General features: G+C 46.3%; 1 protein-coding gene across 3 annotated transcripts in view; it reads right to left on the bottom strand.

Moving 5' to 3' along the window:
* Positions 1 to 2,663: 2,663 nt before the first annotated feature.
* The window catches only part of HCK (HCK proto-oncogene, Src family tyrosine kinase), a 49,460-nt gene continuing 32,734 nt past the window's right edge, over positions 2,664 to 19,389 (bottom strand). For all 3 annotated transcript variants that reach the window (XM_075350547.1, XM_075350548.1, XM_075350549.1), the window contains 10 exons: positions 16,816 to 16,846; positions 14,336 to 14,435; positions 13,866 to 13,964; positions 11,331 to 11,434; positions 9,583 to 9,732; positions 7,746 to 7,898; positions 6,586 to 6,845; positions 6,338 to 6,491; positions 6,033 to 6,164; positions 2,664 to 5,365 (listed from right to left, as the gene is read on the bottom strand). In XM_075350547.1, coding sequence (XP_075206662.1) covers positions 5,163 to 5,365; positions 6,033 to 6,164; positions 6,338 to 6,491; positions 6,586 to 6,845; positions 7,746 to 7,898; positions 9,583 to 9,732; positions 11,331 to 11,434; positions 13,866 to 13,964; positions 14,336 to 14,435; positions 16,816 to 16,846 — 1,386 coding nt within the window. In that variant the 3' untranslated portion in view covers positions 2,664 to 5,162. The remainder of the gene's footprint in view (positions 5,366 to 6,032; positions 6,165 to 6,337; positions 6,492 to 6,585; positions 6,846 to 7,745; positions 7,899 to 9,582; positions 9,733 to 11,330; positions 11,435 to 13,865; positions 13,965 to 14,335; positions 14,436 to 16,815; positions 16,847 to 19,389) is intronic.

Below are 19,389 nucleotides of genomic sequence, written 5' to 3'. Positions count from 1 at the left end.
GGGACCCCATCTACCATGTTTTATTTATATACTAGGGACCCCATCTACCATGTATTATTTATATACTAGGGACCCCATCTACCATGTATGATTTATATACTAGGGACCCCGTCTACCATGTATTATTCATATACTAGGGACCCCGTCTACCATGTATTATTTATATACTAGGGACCCCGTCTACCATGTGTTATTTATATACTAGGGACCCCATCTATCATGTATTATTTATATACTAGGGACCCCATCTACCATGTATTATTTATATACTAGGGACCCCATCTACCATGTATTATTTATATACCAGGGACCCCATCTATCATGTATTATTAATACACTAGGGACCTCATTTACCATGTATTATTTATATACTAGGGACCCCATCTACCATTTATTATTTATATACTAGGGACCCCATCTACCATTTATTATTTATATACTAGGGACCCCATCTACCATGTATTATTTATACACTAGGGACCCCATCTACCATGTGTTATTTATACACTAGGGACCCCATCTACCATGTATTATTTATATACTAGGGACCCCATCTACCATGTATTATTTATACACTAGGGACCCCATCTACCATGTATTATTTATATACTAGGGACCCCATCTACCATGTATTATTTATATACTAGGGACCCCCATCTACCATGTATTTTTTGGACCTTTGGACCTGGGTATACCTACCACCTCTGCACTTCTTGTAGCTATGCACCAGTTGGCTTGGATGTGCGGTAACACAGTACAACACCCAGCTGTGCAATTTTTAGGGTGCATTCGGAAAGGTCATAGAGTGAACCCTAAGTAGTGAGCAGTGATGGTAGAGATGTCCTGGACGTGGCTGCACGTGTAACCTCTGATGAGTGGCGACAGTGCGGACTTGGTGGCCGTGCAGGACTGGTGCATATGTGTCCTCTGCGAACATCAGCCCCTAACATGATATTCTGCAAAAAATGGTTATCAGATGCAACTTATCTCCAGAAATGTGTGAAATAGTCTCCGGCTGATAGTGATCTGTGCCCCGACCGCTCGCTGGGCCCTCAGATCAGAACATCAGCAGTAAAGCGATGCAATCTCTTCTGTTCTTATTACCAGGAAGGATGGGGGAAACCAGAACAGCTGCTAACCTGCCTGACACTCAGCTTTCCTGCACCACTGACAGGCAAATCTTCCACTTTCCGCGGATGCTGATAGGTTGCACTGCACAGCTGGGCATACGTTATGGTACCAGGAAATTTGTGTGGCAGCTTCTGTAGGCAATGTAATGACGGAATTCTGAATGGCAGCCATCTTTGCCGAAATCAGATATACTAACGTCTGGGTACGGTTTTTTGGATCCTCTCCTATGGACCCCACAGCCTATACTATAGTATGGGAGTATATAGAGGAGCTGTCCAGAGCTACAGCAACAATTTTTAGCCTCATTTGGCCCTGCTATGTAGTATCTCTATAGAGCAGTATTGTGTACATACTGTATGACAGTATGCTTATTGTAAAACAGCGTTATGCAGCAACCATATGACATTGTATGAGAGTATACTTACAATGTAGCAGTTTTATGTAGGCACCATATGACACTGTACGTACCATAGAACAGTATTATGTATGCACTGTATGACCTTATGCTTACAATTTAGCAGCATTGTGTAGGCACTGTATGATAGTATAATTACACTAAAGCAGTATTATAGGTAGGCACCGTGTGTTTACCATATAGCAGTATTATTTATTCACTATATAGTATATGTGTCAATCCTGGAACTTAAGGTGGTGTCACACATAGCGACAACGACATCGCTGCTAAGTCACCATTTTCTGTGACGTTGCAGCGACGTCCCGTCGCTGTCGCTGTGTGTGACATCCAGCAACGACCTGGCCCCTGCTGTGAAGTCTCTGGTCATTGCTGAATGTCCTGCTTTATTTTTTGCTCGTTGCTCTCCCGTTTTGAAGCGCACATCGCTGTGTGTGACAGCAAGAGAGCGACGAACTGAAGCGAGCAGAGAGCCGGCTTCTGGCAGCCTGCGGTAAGCTGTAACCATGGTAAACATCGGGTAACCAAGAAGCCCTTTCCTTGGTTACCCGATATTTACTTTAGTTACTAGCGTCCGCCGCTCTCACGCTGCCAGTGCCGGCTCCCTGCTCTCTGCATACGTAGCTGGAGTACACATCGGGTAATTAACCCGATGAGTACTCTGGCTAGGAGTGCAGGGAACAGGGAGCCTGCACTGGCAGCGTGAGAGCGGCAGACGCTAGTAACTAAGGTAAATATCGGGTAACCAAGAGAAGTGCTTTCCTTGGTTACCCGATATTTACCTTAGTTACACTTCCACGTGTCGCTGCTGGCTGGGGGCTGGTCACTGGTGAGATCTGCCTGTTTGACAGCTCACCAGCGACCATGTAACGACGCAGCAGCGATCCTGATAAGGGCAGATCGCTGGTCGTGATCGCTGCTGCGTCGCTATGTGTGACACCACCTTTACCCTGCTCATCCCGATTGCCCTGGTGCGGTGGCAATTGGAGGAGTTAAATGCAGCGCACAGCTGCCACGCCCTAGATTACTAACGGGAGGTGTCTGAGACCCCCATCACTAATCTGTAAGTGAAAAGAAACAAGCATTGAAAAAATGTGTAACTGCAATAATTTTCTGGGAGAAATACTTCATTTTCTAGAACGATTTCAAGGGAGCCAACACTTTCGGCCATGCCTGTATGTGAGCACTGTAAGCAAGATAATGACATTTATGGGCACTGTATAGCCAGATTATGTTATTGTTATATTGCATTATTAAACGGAACTGAACACCCTTATGTGGGTACTGAATAACATTAATATGTGGTTACCCTGTAATCACAGTACGGTGGTATTATGTGAGCTTGGTATGATGGTATTATGTAAGTGCTGTATGATGATGAGCTACCATATATCATTATTATGTAGTCTCTATGTAGCAGTATTACATGTAGCATAGGTATTATAAAGGCATGGTATAAGAGTACTAGATGGTGACCTCAGGGTATGCTTGGCAGTGATGGCTTTAGCTCTGGTACAGTTAGGGACATACACACGGCGCTGGACGGACCGCACCAGATGATCACACACCTGTACATTATATGCTGTATCCCCAGCACTACGGCCAGATATAGTAAATGAATAATAAGGACACAATTAGATGATGAAGTGCTACAAGCCTCGCTCAGTGAAAACAGTATTTCTATAGAAAGAGGTGATTACACACAAACAGGTGAACACCAGTGTACTCAGCGACAGTCTCCCATATACAGTGCGCAGGGTACAGGTATATACTCAGTGCTGCGGATAATATCTAGGTTACACAGTGGTGTAACAAAATCTCCATTGTACATAGTGCTGCACAAAGTCTCAGGTGCTCATAAGTCTCCTGTGTAACTCCTGCTGGTTCAGTCTCTGGTGTACTCAGTGCTAGTTCAGCATTGTACACAATGCTAGTTCTCAGTCTCCCGTGTTTGCCCACAGTCTGCGCTCTGCTTGTTGAGGGTCTGCAGTATACACAGTGCTTGGTCTCAGTCCCCCGTGTTTGCTCATTTTGTGCAGTATGCGCTCTGCTTGTCCAGGGTCTGCAGTATACACAGTGCTGGTTCTCCGTCTCCAGTGTTTGCCCACAGTTTGTGCTCTGCTTGTCCAGGGTCTGCAGTATACACAGTGCTGGTTTTCAGTCTCCCGTGTTTGCAAACAGTCTGCGCTCTGCTTGTTCAGGGTCTGCAGTATACACAGTGCTGGTTCTCAGTCTCCCGTGTTTGCCCACAGTTTGTGCTCTGCTTGTTCAGGGTCTGCAGTTTACACGGTGCTGGTTCTCAGTCTGCCGTGTTTGCCCACAGTATGCAGTATGCGCTCTGCTTGTTCAGTATCTGCAGTATTCACTGTGCTAGTTCAAAGTCTCCAGTGTTTGTTCACTGTCTGCAGTCTACGCTTTGCTTGTTCAGGGTCTGCAGTATACACAGTGCTGGTTATCAGTTTCCAGTGTTTGCTCAGTCTGCGCTCTGCTTGTTTATGGTCTGCAGTATACACAGTGCTGGTTCTCAGTCACCAGTGTTTTCTCACTGTCTGCAGTATGCGCTCTGCCTATTCAGGGTCTGCAGTATGCACAATGCTGGTTATCAGTCTCCAGTGTTTGATCAGTCTGCGCTCTGCTTGTTAAGGGTCTGCAGTATGCACTCTGTTCAGGGTGTGCAGTATACACTGTGCTGGTTCTCAGTCTCCAGTGTTTTTCACTGTTTGTCGTATGCACTCTGCTTGTTCAGGGTCTGCAGTATGCACAATGTTGGTTATCAGTTTCCATTGTTTGCTCACTGTCTGCAGTTTGTGCTCTGCTTGTTCAGGGTCTGCAGTATACACAATGCTGATTATCAGTCTCCAGTATTTGCTCTGTCTGTGCTCTGTTTGCTCAGCGTTTGCAGTATACACAGTGCTGGTTATCAGTCTCCAGTGTTAGCTCTGTCTGTGCTCTGCTTGTTCAGGGTTTGCAGTATAGACAATGCTGGTTATCAGTCACCAGTGTTTGCTCACTGTCTGCAGTCTTTACTCTGCTTGTTCAGGGTCTGCAGTATACACTGGGCTGGCTCAGTCTGCAGGTGTACACTGATGGCTCAGTAGCTAATACATGGCGTTGGTTAACTCACCTGTTCACATACAGCAGGCTCAAATTGCTACTTCAAGGACTCAGTCTATAATCACAACCCAATAAGACCAGTGTATACATGGCTGGTTAGTTTTGGGCCATCTTGCTTTTAGGGGCACATTATACTAGTACTGTCAGGGGTGGGCACATTGCCAGCACAACACAAAATACAGTTTCTGCTCTAACATTATTCAATTAGCTATGAAAATCTCAAATACAGGGCTTCTAAACCATAATTATAGCTGTAACTGTTCATCAATGTTCTCTGTTAAATCAATTTGCAGACACTGCTTGGTCTGCCGCCATCCGATTGACATACATCTATAAAAGGCAACGCAGAGATGTCAATAGGCAAGACCCTATAAAGGGCGGGCATCAATAATACACCAAAATAATAGCATCTGTAACAGTATATTGCCGCACTGATGGTTTGCAATGATGCGATGGAGCGTCAGATATGGACAGTCAGTGGCAATAGGGCACGACCTGGTGCTCCTTATGGCTGCTGCTGGTACTGGCTTTCTGTGGCAGTGAAGAAGTCCTCCAAGACGCCTTGCAAATATTCAAAGGTTGGTCGCTGCTCTGCGTTTTGCTGCCAGCACTGCAGCATGATGCCATACAGCTCCGGAGGGCAATTAGCCGGGCACGGCATGCGATACCCACGCTCCAGAGCCGTGATTACTTCAAGATTGGACATTCCTGAAAGAAGAGCAAATAATTTGTATTCACTTCGCCATCGCATGTCATGCCATTGTACATCGCCTGTTCGTCTGGGGGACATACTTTTCGCTAATTCCTTCTTTTACTTGGTTCTGCCCACAAATTACCCACGTCCACTAAGGCTGCTTTCACACCTCCGGTTTCTGCAATGCGGCACAATCCTGCACTTTGCAGGTAAATCGCAACCGTTTTTTTATGCTGCCGGTTGCGTTTTTTCTGCATAGACTTTAATTAGTGCCGCATTGTGCCGCAAGGCCTTGCGTTCCATCCGGTTTTTGGCGCATGCGGCAGATTTAGCCGATGCGGCGGCCGGATGGAACGTTGCCTGGCACGTTTTTTCGTGCGGCAAATAAACCGCATCGCGCCGCATTCGGCCGATGCGGCGCATTTTTCAATGCACGCCTATGGCGGCCGGATGCGGCAAAAACCGCATCTGGCTGCTGCATGCGGTTTTTGCCACTGCGCATGCTCAGTAGTATGCCGCAAGCGGCAAAAACCGAACGGGCCGCATGGGAAAAACTTATGCAAAGGATGCGGTGTTTTCACCGCATCCGTTGCATAGCTTACACAGCCGGATTGAGCCGCACAGCTCAAGCCGGATATGTGAAAGCAGCCTAAAAGAGCCTGCAAAATATGATGCTCTCACCTGGATATGGGGTCCTTCCATAGGTGATAATTTCAGTCATTAAGATGCCAAATGACCAGACGTCAGATTTGATGGTGAATGAGCCATAGTTCGCTGCCTCCGGTGATGTCCATTTAATGGGAAATTTGGCCCCTAAAATATCAATAACATAGCTGTATAGATGCCACCTGACTTTACCAGCCATAGTGCCCATTTACAGTGGCCTCCACAGTGCCAGTCATTGTGCACCGACTCAGTGCCCTTTTCGATGCCAGCAGGCTCCAGCTGAGAGCTCTGCTCGTCCCCATTACTGCTCCGATACTTACCCTCTCGTGCTGTATACTCGCTGTCCTCGATCACTCGGGCTAATCCGAAATCTGCGATTTTACATGCCAGAGATGCGGACACCAAGCAATTTGCGGCTCTGAGATCCCGGTGGATGTAATTCTTCTGTTCAATGAACCACATTCCTTCCGAAATCTGCATCCGTAAAAAGCAAGAATGTAGGAAATAATAAGAAAAAAGACGTGATCACGGAGGTGGCACTAATACTGCCCGACTCTGTAAGCCTCACCTGGGCGGAAAAGTCGATAAGCTGCGGCAGTGACAGGCAATTGCCTTCCTGGCTCTTGAGGAAGTCTAGAAGGCTGCCCTTCTCCATGTACTCAGTAATGATATATATGGGCTCCTCCTGGGTAACTACAGCATGGAGGCGAACAAGGCGGTCATGCTGCAAGCCCTTCATAAGGTTGGCTTCCTCCAAAAAGGCCTCAGGAGACATGCTGCCCGGCTTCATGGTTTTCACAGCCACCTGTGTGTGCCCATTGTATGTCGCTGTGGGTGAGAGATGGCACAAAGGTGAGCATACAATAATCAGGGAGTCTATCTAAGCCTTCATGTATCATACTGTCTGATCGGCTTGTATGATACTGTTTGGTGACCAGGAATCTCTAAGCTAATTGTGTGTGAGGTTTAGATACAGCAGCCGAGCAGACACTATCATGTGTACACTGTGTGCTTATTTGTCGTATCTAATCCTATAATTTGTGATATAGAGCACTAAGTATATTGTGTGTAATATGGATCTATGTCTAATCAGTGATCTCAGATGGGTATCTAAGTCTATCATGTGCGATTCTGACTGATAAGCCACTGTATCTAAGTCTATTATGTGTGATACTGTGTTTGAAGTTGGAAAATGTAAGTCCTTCATGTGTCATCTGAGCTGTTTTATCTAAAGGCCCAGTCACACACAACGACTTACCAGCGATCCCGAAAACGATATTGACCTGATAGGGATCGCTGGTAGGTCGCAGGTGAGATGTCACACAGTCAGATCTTACCAGCGATGCAGTAACGATACAGGTCGCAGTAGTGACCTGTATAACGATCTCAGCAGTCACTGTGACCCTGTCACACAGTGTCAAACACAGCGATGTGTCCTGCACAGCAGGACATCGCCTTTGAAGAAAATGGCCCTGACTATTCTGCAACGACCGGCGACCTCACAGCAGGGACCTGATCACTGGTAGGTGTCACACATAATAAGATCGCTAACGGGACCGTGACTCAGCAGCGATCTCTCTAGTGATCTCGTTATGTGTGACGGTACCTTAAGTTTCTCATATCTGTCTGCAACAAAATGGGGAATCCAAGCCACTCCTGTATGATACTGTCTCCAAAGATGGTGTATCTAAGCCTTTTAATGAGTGATACTGTTTACTGAGCACTTACCCAACCAAACATCTCCAAACTGTCCAGCTCCAAGCTTCTTCTCCAGTTTCAGTGAGTCCCTTGAGACCTCCCAAGCGTCCTTCTCCCATGGTTTCTGTGGACGAGCCGTCTTACATGCCTTGGTGAGATACTGGCACAGCCCATCCATATTGCCTGAAAACGTAAATAATCAGACATAAAGCCTTAAAGGGGTATTCCCATCTCCAAGATCGTATCCCAATATGTAGTAGGTGTAATAATAATAATCTTAGCAAATACCTCTAAAGCCTGCTTTACACCTTACAATTAAGCATACAATATCGCATGCGATGTGACACGCCCCCATCGTATGTGTGGCATGTTCAATTTGTTGACCGTGTCGCACAGACGATTAATTGCCATCATACGTACTTACCTACCATACGACCTCGATGTGGGCGGCGAACATCCAGTTCCTGAAGGGGGTTGGACGTTCGGCGTCACAGCAACGTCACACGGCAGTTGGCCAATAGAAGCGGAGGGGCGGAGATGAGCGGAACGTAAACATCCCGCCCACCTCCTTCCTTCCGCATTGTCGGCGGGAGCCGCAGGACGCAGGTAAGCTGTGTTCATCGTTCCCGGGGTGTCACACGGAGCGATGTGTGCTGCCTTGGGAACATTGAACAACCTGACGTTCAATTTTTAGGTTTTGAACGACGTGTATGCGATCAACGTTTATTCGTTCAATTGCAATCGCACATAGCTGTCGCACACTACAATATCACTAACGATGCCAGATGTGCGTCACTTACGACGTGACCCCGTCGACACATCGTTAAATATATTGTAGCGTGTAAAGCCCACTTAATTAGAAATGTAGTATAGTTTTCCTGATATAACCATGTCTCTTACCTCATGTGCAGGGCATTGCAGCTTAGGTATCCATGGTAATGACCACAAGCAACTAACAGTCACTATATGAGTGGTTATAACTATGGATACCACAGCTGCAATGCCCTGCACATGAGGTAAGTGACAGCTTAATCAGGAGAACTATACTACATTTCTAATTGGATATATTTGCTAATACTATTATTATTACACCTACTACATATTTGGATAGGATCTTGGAAATGGGAATAATAATTTAAAGGGACTTTGTCACCAGGTTTTTTCTCCCTGATCTGAGCGCAGCATAATGTAGGAACAGAGACCCTGATTCCAGCGATGTGTCACTGAGCTGTTTGCTGTTATTCTGATAAAATCAATGTTTTCTCTGCTGCAGATCTAGCAGTTATACAGAGCTTATGAATATGCTGGACTACCTGACAGCACGCCAAGTAGTCCTGTAATGATAATCAGTGATATTATCAAAACTACACTAAGCAGCCCAGTAAGTGGCACATTGCTGGAATCAGGATCTCTGCCCCCACGCTATGTTGCTTTCAGATTAGGTGGTAAAAACCTGGTGACAGATTCCCATTAATCTACCGTCACTTCACTTACAAATTTTTACAACCCTTTCTTGGGAAAACTATGTGAAATAATTTATTGTTTCCTAATGTAATTATATTCCAGGTCACAGCCTTGTTTACTGCTTGCAGTCAGTGAATGGAAACTCTCCCGATCATGTGCTATTCACCCAGGGTTTGTGTCGGTATACCATAATATACCGCACAGCATTGTGAGTGGCACATGATCAGGGCAGGGTCTTAGTATCTGGATATAATCAATGATAGTTCCATTCAATTCCAGCATAGTGACTTGGGCGCTCTCCTTGTAACCACTGGCTTGAATCACACACTGTTACGTCCTCCCATTCAGCTGCCTAAAGGTTCCCTGAAGGATTTTTCCCCCTTTTAACCATTGCTTGTCTTACTTTTATAGTAGCTGACCAGCTCCTGCAGAGAGCTGAAAGTTTTGCGAGGAGAGACGTAGAAACCTCCATTATCCAGAGTACGGATCTTGTAATGCTTCACCATGTTCCCAGACTGAGAGTTGTAGTCTCTGACCGAAAGTGAGTAACAACCTGAAAAAATATCAGTAGACGATGTCAGACATGACAGGAACCAGCAGGTGGCAGCAGAGAGATGTTACAGCCTGAAGACAAAGAAAGGATTGTAAATGCAGCTTTGGATGTGACTGGAGTATTGAACATAATGTCAGGCCCCCTTCACAAATTCATGATATAAAAAAGCACGTTTTTCATGGTCCATGTTGAAGGGGTGTATGGTCCTCTATGTGCTATGATCTTGGCACACGTATGTTCTCCGTGTGCTATCTGTGATAGCACATGGAGATCAGGAACTTTTTACTCACCTGGGTCTGGCGCTGCTGTCTCAGGCGCTGCTGCTGCTGCTTCTGGGTCAGTGGTGCAGTGAATATTCATGAGGTTAATGAGTGGTCCCAGAAGAAAGTGACAGCAGCGCTGGAGACAGGTGAGTATAAAAAATAATTTTATTTCACAGACAAATGTTTTCTTTAGTACGTGTCACACTGATGTCACGCAGATCACATCAGTGTGTGGTCTGTGTGACATCAGAGCTGCCGGAGAAAAATGGACACGTCTCCGTGCGGAATACACGGACACGCGTGTGCTCCACCCACAACAAATTAACACATACACACATGCACACACATGTGTATGCACATGTACACACACGCACAACACACATATACAGTGTGTCCACCGCCATTAACTTGAGAACGGCAGGAGCTATACGCATAGAAGTGGTGTCTAGATATAGTAAAGTGTCCATGTGCTACGCAATGAAACCACCTATAGCGCCACCTGGTGGAAAACAACGGAGTTAGCATTTTTATCTCAAAAAAGGAACGAGATAGAGAAAAAAAAAGTGAATTACAAAGTTGTAGGGTATCATCAATTCAATACGAATCGACACCTTGCATACAGAAATGCTATGATATGAAACCCATGACCCCCCAAAACATTGAATACTGGTCATGCATATGGCGCTCATTTAACTTTGAAGCTCAAAGTGGCCCCCGTCAGCTGTAATGCACATCTGGACTCTGGACAGCATACTGTATCTTGCTGCATATTGTGCAATATGGTAGGTGACACGTTTGCACAAGCATCTGTGATACGTCGCCGTAGGTCCTGCAATGTTGATGGAGGGGTCGCATACACCTGCTGTTTGATGTGACCTCACAGAAGAGTCCAATGGGGTCAGGTCAGGTGAGCGTGGAGGCCACTCCACACAACCACCATACTCAATGACTTGTAGGAAGGTCTCCATGAGGTATCGCTTCACATCCGCAGCCTTGTGAGTTTTACACGTTCTAATCATAGCATTTCTGTATGCAAGGTGTCGATTCGTATTGAATTGATGATGCCCTACAACTTTGTAATTCACTTTTTTCTCTATCTTGTTCCGTTTTCGAGATAAAAATGCTAACTCCGTTGTTTTCCACCAAGTGGCGCTATAGGTGGTTTCATTGCATAACACATGGCTACTTTACTATACCTAGACACCACTTCTATGCCTATAGCTGCCGCCATTCTCAAGTTAATGGCGGTGGACAGGATATGGGTGGACACACTGTATATGTAAACACATGCATACACACACACACACACACACACACACACATATATGCTCGCACCTTTCATGGTTTCACTGTCCCGTATCATGAACGCTCCTGCCTGGTTCTCGGGGGACAGCAGCTGCCGCTCAGCTTCTTTCCTGCCAACAGCCTTAAAATACCAGCTGCAGAAATAAAACAAAGACATTCTCCATTTACTAAATTAAAACTTAAATATTTGATACAATTCAGGGCTGCTTGATACTTTCCTACTGCTGTGAAATTTCAAATCTGCTATTTCAAAGACCAGTGAGACATTACAAATCATTTTTAAGTCTTACAGGGTAATGGATAACATTTTCGCGCCGACTGATTTCAAAATATATTTTTATAGGTTTGTCAGCAGCTCACAAATCTCCAGATCCCTCAAACAGTGTAAAAAAATGCATTGTAAAATGCTGTCTACCTACAGCCACCACTAGGGGGAGCTCACTGCACACTGGACTCAGTAAAAATTGTTAAGTGCATGAGCTCCCCCTACTGGAAGCTGCAGGCAGTGCAGTCAGATTTTTATAATGTAACCTTATTTGGGGATATAGCACTTTATAGAAGAAAAACGGACCTCTGGTTGCTTAAACAATATATCATGAAATGAATCAGTGCAATCTGCTTTATAAGTCAACTAGTCGACCCATTTACTTATTTCAGACAACACCTTAGGCTACATGCGCACGCTGCTTCTTTTTCGTGTTCACAAAATGCAGCCAAAACTGCAGCCAAAACTGCAGCCAAAACTGCACCGTGTCAGAGAGAGCCTGGAAATGTCACAAAAAATGTAGGTGCTTTTTTGGTGCGTTTTTGGTGCGTTTTTGGCTGCAGTTTTGTCAACAAATGTTTCATGTATTTTTCAGTTCAAACAAGCCCATAAAGCTTGTTGAATTGAAGAAAAAAAAATTAGAAATAAATAAATAATTAAAAAAAAATGGCGTGCGGTCCCCCCCAATTTTAATACCAGCCAGATAAAGCCATACGGCTGAAGGCTGGTATTCTCAGGATGGGGAGCTCCACGTTATGGGGAGCCCCCCAGCCTAACAATATCAGCCAACAGCCGCCCAGAATTGCCGCATACATTATATGCGACAGTTCTGGGACTGTACCCGGCTCTTCCCGATTTGCCCTGGTGCGTTGGCAAATCGGGGTAATAAGGAGTTATTGGCAGCCCATAGCTGCCAATAAGTCCTAGATTAATCATGTCAGGCGTCTATGAGACACCCTCCATGATTAATCTGTAAGTTACAGTAAATAAACACACATAAAATCATTTATTAGAAATAAAAAACACAAACACATTCCCTCATTACCAATTTATTAACCCCGACAAACCCTCCATGTCCGGCGTAATCCAGCATGCTCCAGCGTCGCATCCAGCTGTGCTGCATGGAGGTGACCGGAGAAGCAGCATACACCGCTGCTCCGGTCACCTCCATGCAGCAAATGAAGACAGCCGCGCGATCAGCCTGAGCTGTCACCGAGGTTACCCGCGGCTACCGCTGAATCCAGCGGTGACCGCGAGTAACCTCAGTGACAGCTCAGCTGATCGCGCTACAGCGTGGAGCCGGCAGGAGCGTGGAGCCGGCAGGAGCGTGGAGCCGGCAGGAGCGTGGAGCCGGCAGGAGCGTGGGGCCGGCAGGAGCGTGGGGCCGGCAGGAGCGTGGGGCCGGCAGGAGCGTGGGGCCGGCAGGAGCGTGGAGCCGGCAGGAGCGTGGGGCCGGCAGGAGCGTGGGGCCGGCAGGAGCGTGGAGCCGGCAGGAGCGTGGAGCCCGGGACTTTCAGCGGCGGCGGCGGTGAGAGGGGTCCATCATCTCCCCTGTGCGTACACGCTGGGGACAGCGGTACGTCGGGGAACACGTGGAGGACGGGACTATCAGCGGCGGCGGCAGCGAGAGGGGGATGGACATTGGCAGCTGAAAACATTGATTTTTCCCTCTCGCTGCCGCCGCAGCTGATAGTCCTGTCCTCCACATCATTTTCCCTTGTGCGTGCACGCTGGGGACAGTGATACTTCGGGGAACACGTGGAGGACGGGACTATCAGCGGCGGCAGCAGAGAGAGATAAAAATCAATGTTTTCAGCTGCCAATGTCCATCCCCCTCTCGCTGCTGATAGTCCCGTCCTCCACATAATCTCCCCTGGGGACAGCGGTACTTCGGGGAACACGTGGAGGACGGGACGGGACCACTTGCCTGACCTCACTTCCTGACAAATCACCTGCGTTTTTGCTAGCAAAAACGCAGGTAAAAGGCAGGTAAAATGCACCACTTTTGATAACATGCATTTTTTCCTGCGTTTTTGATGCCCTCATTGATTTCAATGGGTGACAAATGTTGACAAAAACGCAGGAAAGAATGAACATGGTGCATTTTTTTTGTCACAAACTTTTGACAAAAAAAATGCTGACAAATAAACTGCAGTGTGCGCATGACAAATCTGACTTCTCATAGACTTTGCTGGGAAGTCAGATGTCAGAAAGTTCTGCTGACAAAACTGCAGCCAAAAAAGCAGCAAAAAAGCAGGAAAAAAAGCAGCGTGCGCATGTAGCCTTAAAGGGATACTCACTCTTCAGACTCCAGGGAGTTAACCCTTCCCACATAATTGCTAGGGATATAACCTTCTTGTCCTGTTTGGGTCAGACGAGCTTTCCACCATTCTCCAGACCTAAAGCAAGAAGAAAAGTGATGACGAACTGTCCTAAATATTGATAGGTTGAAGGTAAAAGAGTCGCTCTCTAGGTTAAAAGGAAACTAGGCTAAAAAAAAAAAGCACCATATTAATTCCTACATGCAAGAAGGAATTATTCTAGAAGCTGTCTGGTATTGGGCCCCCTCTAGAAGCGGATAACAACCCTTGTTCTCCTGTCTGTGGCACGTAATACAAGGGTCCACCAGGGGGCAATGTTCCGACAGGTTCACACTATGCAGTGAGGTGGGACACAGCAGCACGGACCACAGCACTGCAAAGCCTCTCATTCTGTGGCTGTAAACCACAGATATATGTAAACAATGAGCCTGTAATAGTCGAGTACTCACTCCTCAAGTAGCTGTAAATTATCTCCTTTCTGAAATGTCAGATCATCCGGGTGCACGCCGTCGTAATCATACAAAGCCACGAGCATGACTGGATCGTCGCCTGTGAGCAAACACACATGTGAATATCCCCGCACTGTACACCACTACATATTCCTGTATGGATACTGCCTGCTGAGCTATGTATCTAAACCCATCATGGGTAATAGAGACAGCTAAGCAGCTGTATCTAAGCCAGCCTATCATGTGTGATGCTGTCTGCTGAGCATCTAAACCTATCACTTGATACTGTCTGCTTAGCAGTGTATTTAAGGCTATCATGTGTGATACTATCTGCTGAGCTGTGTATCTAAACCCATCATGGGTAACATTGACAGCTGAGATACTGTAACAAAGCCAATTATATATCAAACTATCTGCTAAACTTATGTATCTAAGCGTATCACATACAATACTGACAGTTGAACTGTTGTATCTAACCCTGTCATCTAAATCCCTGTATCAAAATATAGCTAAGCTTAGTAAAGTGTGATACTGTATGCTGGAATGGTGTATCTAAGGCTATCACATGTGATAATGTTTGCATAGCTGTGCATCTAAGCCATAATGGTTGATACTGTCTAATGAACCTGTACAGTATATTCAAGCTTACCATGTATAATATTGTCTGCTGATCTGTGTATCTAAGCCCTTTATGAGTGATACTGTCTTCTAAGCTGTTTATCTAAGCCTATCATGAAACAGTCAGCTGAGGTGGGGTATCTAAGGGTATCGTCTCACTAAACGACCTACCAGTGATTCCGACCACAATGTGAACTGGTCAGGATCGCTGGTGCGTCGCTACATGGTCGCTGGTGAGCTGTCAATCAGGCAGATCTCACCAGCAACCAGACACCAGCGACTCTGCGCTTGGTAACCAGAGTAAATATTGGGTAACTAAGCAAAGCGTTTTGCTTGGTTAGCCGATATTTACCTTGGTTACCAGCGTACACCGCTTAGCGCTGGCTTCCTGCACACGTAGCCAGGGTAAATATCGGGTAACTAAGCAAAGCGCTTTGCTTAGTAACCCGATGTGTACCCTGGTTACGTGTGCAGGGAGCCAGCGCTAGGCCGTGTACGCTGGTAACCAAGGTAAATATCGGGTAACGAAGCAAAGCGCTTTGCTTAGTTACCCGATATTTACCCTGGTTACCAGCGTACGCTGCTTACACAGAGTCGGTGCTCGTTGGTCTCCCGCCGTCAAACACGCCGATGTGTGTTGCACAGTGGGAGACCAACGAGCAAAAAATGAACCAGAACAGTGTGTAACGATCAGCGATTTCACAGCAGGGGCCAGGTCGCTGCTTAGTGTCACACACAGCGAGATCGCTAATGAGGTCACTGGTATGTCACAAAACCTGTGACTCAGCAGCGATCTCGCTATGTGAGAAGAACCCCTAAGCCTACTATGTGTGATACTGTGTACTCGGCTGTGTATCTAAGCCTATTAAAGGTGATACTGTTTAATTAAGTGTTGTATCTAAGCCTCTCACTTGTGATACTGTATCAGAGCCTATCACTTCGTATTCTCTTAGCAGAGACAGTGTATCCAAGCCTTCTGTATGATGTGGGTCACTGACTGTAAAGCCAGCTGTTGGCAGATTTCACAATGCAAACTGTGTAGATTAATAAATCGATCTCTTCATCCAGATATGGCTGGTGTACGTATATGGTATGAACTTCCATGTCAGAATGGCTTTTTTCTTTTGTGAAAAGCCCCTGCCTGATGTCATAGCACTGATATTACTATCAGGATTACACAGCCATTCTGACACGGATTTTCAAAGAAATTACAGCAGCCTCATCAGGTCTAAACAATCACGTGTAATACTGTCTACTCAGCTGTGTATCTAAGCCTATCATGTGTAATACCGTCTACTAAGCTGCGTATCTAAGCCTATTGTGTGATACTCTGCTCAGCTGTGTAACTAAGCCTATCATGTGTAATGCCATTCACTCAGCTGTGTATCTAAGCCTACCATGTGTAATACCATCTACCCAACTGTATATCTAAGCCTACCATGTGTGATACCATCTCCCCAACTGAGTACCTTAGCCTATCATGTGTAATATCATTTGCTCAGCTGTGTATCTAAGCCTACCATGTGTGATACCATCTACTCAGCTGTGTATCTAAGCCATGTTATGCGTGATACCATCTACTAAGCTGTATATCTAAGCCTATAGTGGGATACGTCTACTTACCTGCGTATCTAATCCTATTATGTATGATACATTTACTTTTAGCTGTGTATTGAAGCCTACCATGTGTGATACGTCTATTCAGCTGTGTATCTAAGCCTAACATGTGTGATACCCCTGCTGTGTTGGTATCTCGGAGACCCACACCACACTACGTTCCCCATCCTGTAATGTTGTGGATGTGATGTGACGTCCCCCCCCCTTGTCTTCTGCCCCCGTCCAGTCCCGGTTCGGTCACTTACCTCCACCACCGGAGTTTTCTTTTGGTTTATTCTGTAAAATAATCAATAGACACATTAGAATGACTATCTGGACGTGTAATCATACCAACACAGAGGGCTAAACTTAAAGGGATTGTCCAGGATTAGAAAAATATTGCTCTATTTTTTTTCCTGAAAACAGCGCCACCCCCATCTGCAGGTTGTTTGTGGGATTGCGGCTCTACACCATTCACTTGAATGGAGATGAGCTGCAATACAGACACAGCCCTCAGATGGATGGGGCGCTGTTTTTGAAGAAAAGCATGTTTTTAAAAAAATTCTTGCAATTCCTTTAAAAAAACTTATAAAAGCCAAACCATGAGAAAACCATGACAGATATTGCTGTAATTGCTGTATTTACACAGCCAGCCCCTTGTCACCTCCCTTCCCCGACCCCCCCCCCCCCCCCCCACACTAGTGACCATGGACTGTGGTGGGGTCTTGTTCCGATGAAGAGAGCATTTACATAACAGTTTGGGGAAGTGTCAGCTCTTCCGCTCATACTAGGATGAAGCAATTGGGGTTTATTGCAGTCGCTTCCTATATACTTGGTGCAATCTTGCAGATGAAGTTGTATGGGCCTGTAATTAGGGAATTTACAGAACATTGCTTCAATTTCCCAGCAGACCTTTAAATAAAATCTTCTCTTTTTGCAAGATATGAACATTTTGCAAACGGAGAGTTCATGAAGAATGAGGAAATGGGACTCGTCGTTGTGTCTAGAAAGGAACCACGTCTTTAGCTCGTCATTGCCAGGGAGGGCGATGAGCAATTGTCTCAGGAAAGTCCTGCAGACACTTTATCCTTTGCATGGCTCATAATGAAGATTTCCAGGTATTAGATCTGTAAGGTTTAGGCCAGCCGCTCCTTCAGATGTGTGTACCTTCCAGGTATGACAGCCGCTCCTTCAGATGTGGATACCTTCCAGGTATGACAGCCGCTCCTTCAGATGTGGATACCTTCCAGGTATGACAGCCGCTCCTTCAGATGTGGTTACCTTCCAGGTATGACAGCCGCTCCTTCAGCTGTGGATACCTTCCAGGTATGACAGCCGCTCCTTCAGCTGTGGATACCTTCCAGGTATGACAGCCGCTCCTTCAGATGTGGATACCTTCCAGGTATGACAGCCGCTCCTTCAGATGTGGATACCTTCCAGGTATGACAGCCGCTCCTTCAGATGTGGATACCTTCCAGGTATGACAGCCGCTCCTTCAGATGTAGATACCTTCCAGGTATGACCGCCGCTCCTTCAGATGTGGATACCTTCCAGGTATGACCGCCGCTCCTTCAGATGTGGATACCTTCCAGGTATGACCGCCGCTCCTTCAGATGTGGATACCTTCCAGGTATGACAGCCGCTCCTTCAGATGTGGATACCTTCCAGGTATGACAGCCGCTCCTTCAGATGTGGATACCTTCCAGGTATGACAGCCGCTCCTTCAGATGTGGATACCTTCCAGGTATGACAGCCGCTCCTTCAGATGTGGATACCTTCCAGGTATGACAGCCGCTCCTTCAGATGTAGATACCTTCCAGGTATGACCGCCGCTCCTTCAGATGTGGATACCTTCCAGGTATGACAGCCGCTCCTTCAGATGTGGATACCTTCCAGGTATGACCGCCGCTCCTTCAGATGTGGATACCTTCCAGGTATGACAGCCGCTCCTTCAGATGTGGATACCTTCCAGGTATGACAGCCGCTCCTTCAGATGTGGATACCTTCCAGGTATGACCGCCGCTCCTACTGCCAATAGCAGGGGCGTAACTATAATAAGTGCAGGCGTTACAATCGTACATGGGTCCTGGAGCCTAGGGGGACCCAAAAAGTCCCTTTGGCCTATAGAAAGAGTAATGGTAGTAAAGATTTGCAGTAATTAGGGCCCCGTTGGAGCTTTTGCATTGGGGCCCATGGGCTTCAGGTTAGGCCACCAGGAATGAAGTCCTGACCAGTGCGATCGTCAGGGCTCAGCCATACTATAATGTTTCCAGCTGTTGATATTAGATAATACATAACAGCCGCTTCTTCTATTAAGGCCGGCTTCTCACTTGCGATTAACTCGCACGAATGCAATGCGAGAAAATCTCACATTGCACTCAGACCCATGATGATCAACGAGGCAGCTCCCATCTGCTATTTTTTACTCAGTCCAAATCGGACTGAGAAAAAAATCGCAGCGTGCTGCGTTTTGGTAAGTTTCACGTGTTAGTCACTCCAATGAAATTCTATGGGTGCGTGGAAAACAATGGATGTCACACGGACGGCACACACACCATCCTAGTGACATCCGTTTTTCTAAATACATTTATTGCATGTTGCAGAAAACACTGGAAATGAGTGAGGTCTGTCGATGTCGGTCAATTTCTATCTGTCTGTCGGTCTGTCTCCCTGTCGTCGGTCCCTATCTCTCTCTGTCTGTCTATCCCTCTCCCCCCCCCCTCTCATACACTGATCCCTGAGCACCGGCGCGGCGCTGCACAGCTGACACAAAGCTCCGGCGGCTTTTCCTCTTTTGAAAAAGCCGGCCGCTTATTATTCCACCTAGTATTCACTGCTTT

This window comes from Anomaloglossus baeobatrachus, chromosome 5 (genome assembly GCF_048569485.1).
Source record: "Anomaloglossus baeobatrachus isolate aAnoBae1 chromosome 5, aAnoBae1.hap1, whole genome shotgun sequence".
NCBI lineage: Eukaryota > Metazoa > Chordata > Amphibia > Anura > Aromobatidae > Anomaloglossus > Anomaloglossus baeobatrachus.
This window is presented reverse-complemented; position numbering and strand designations above follow the sequence as displayed.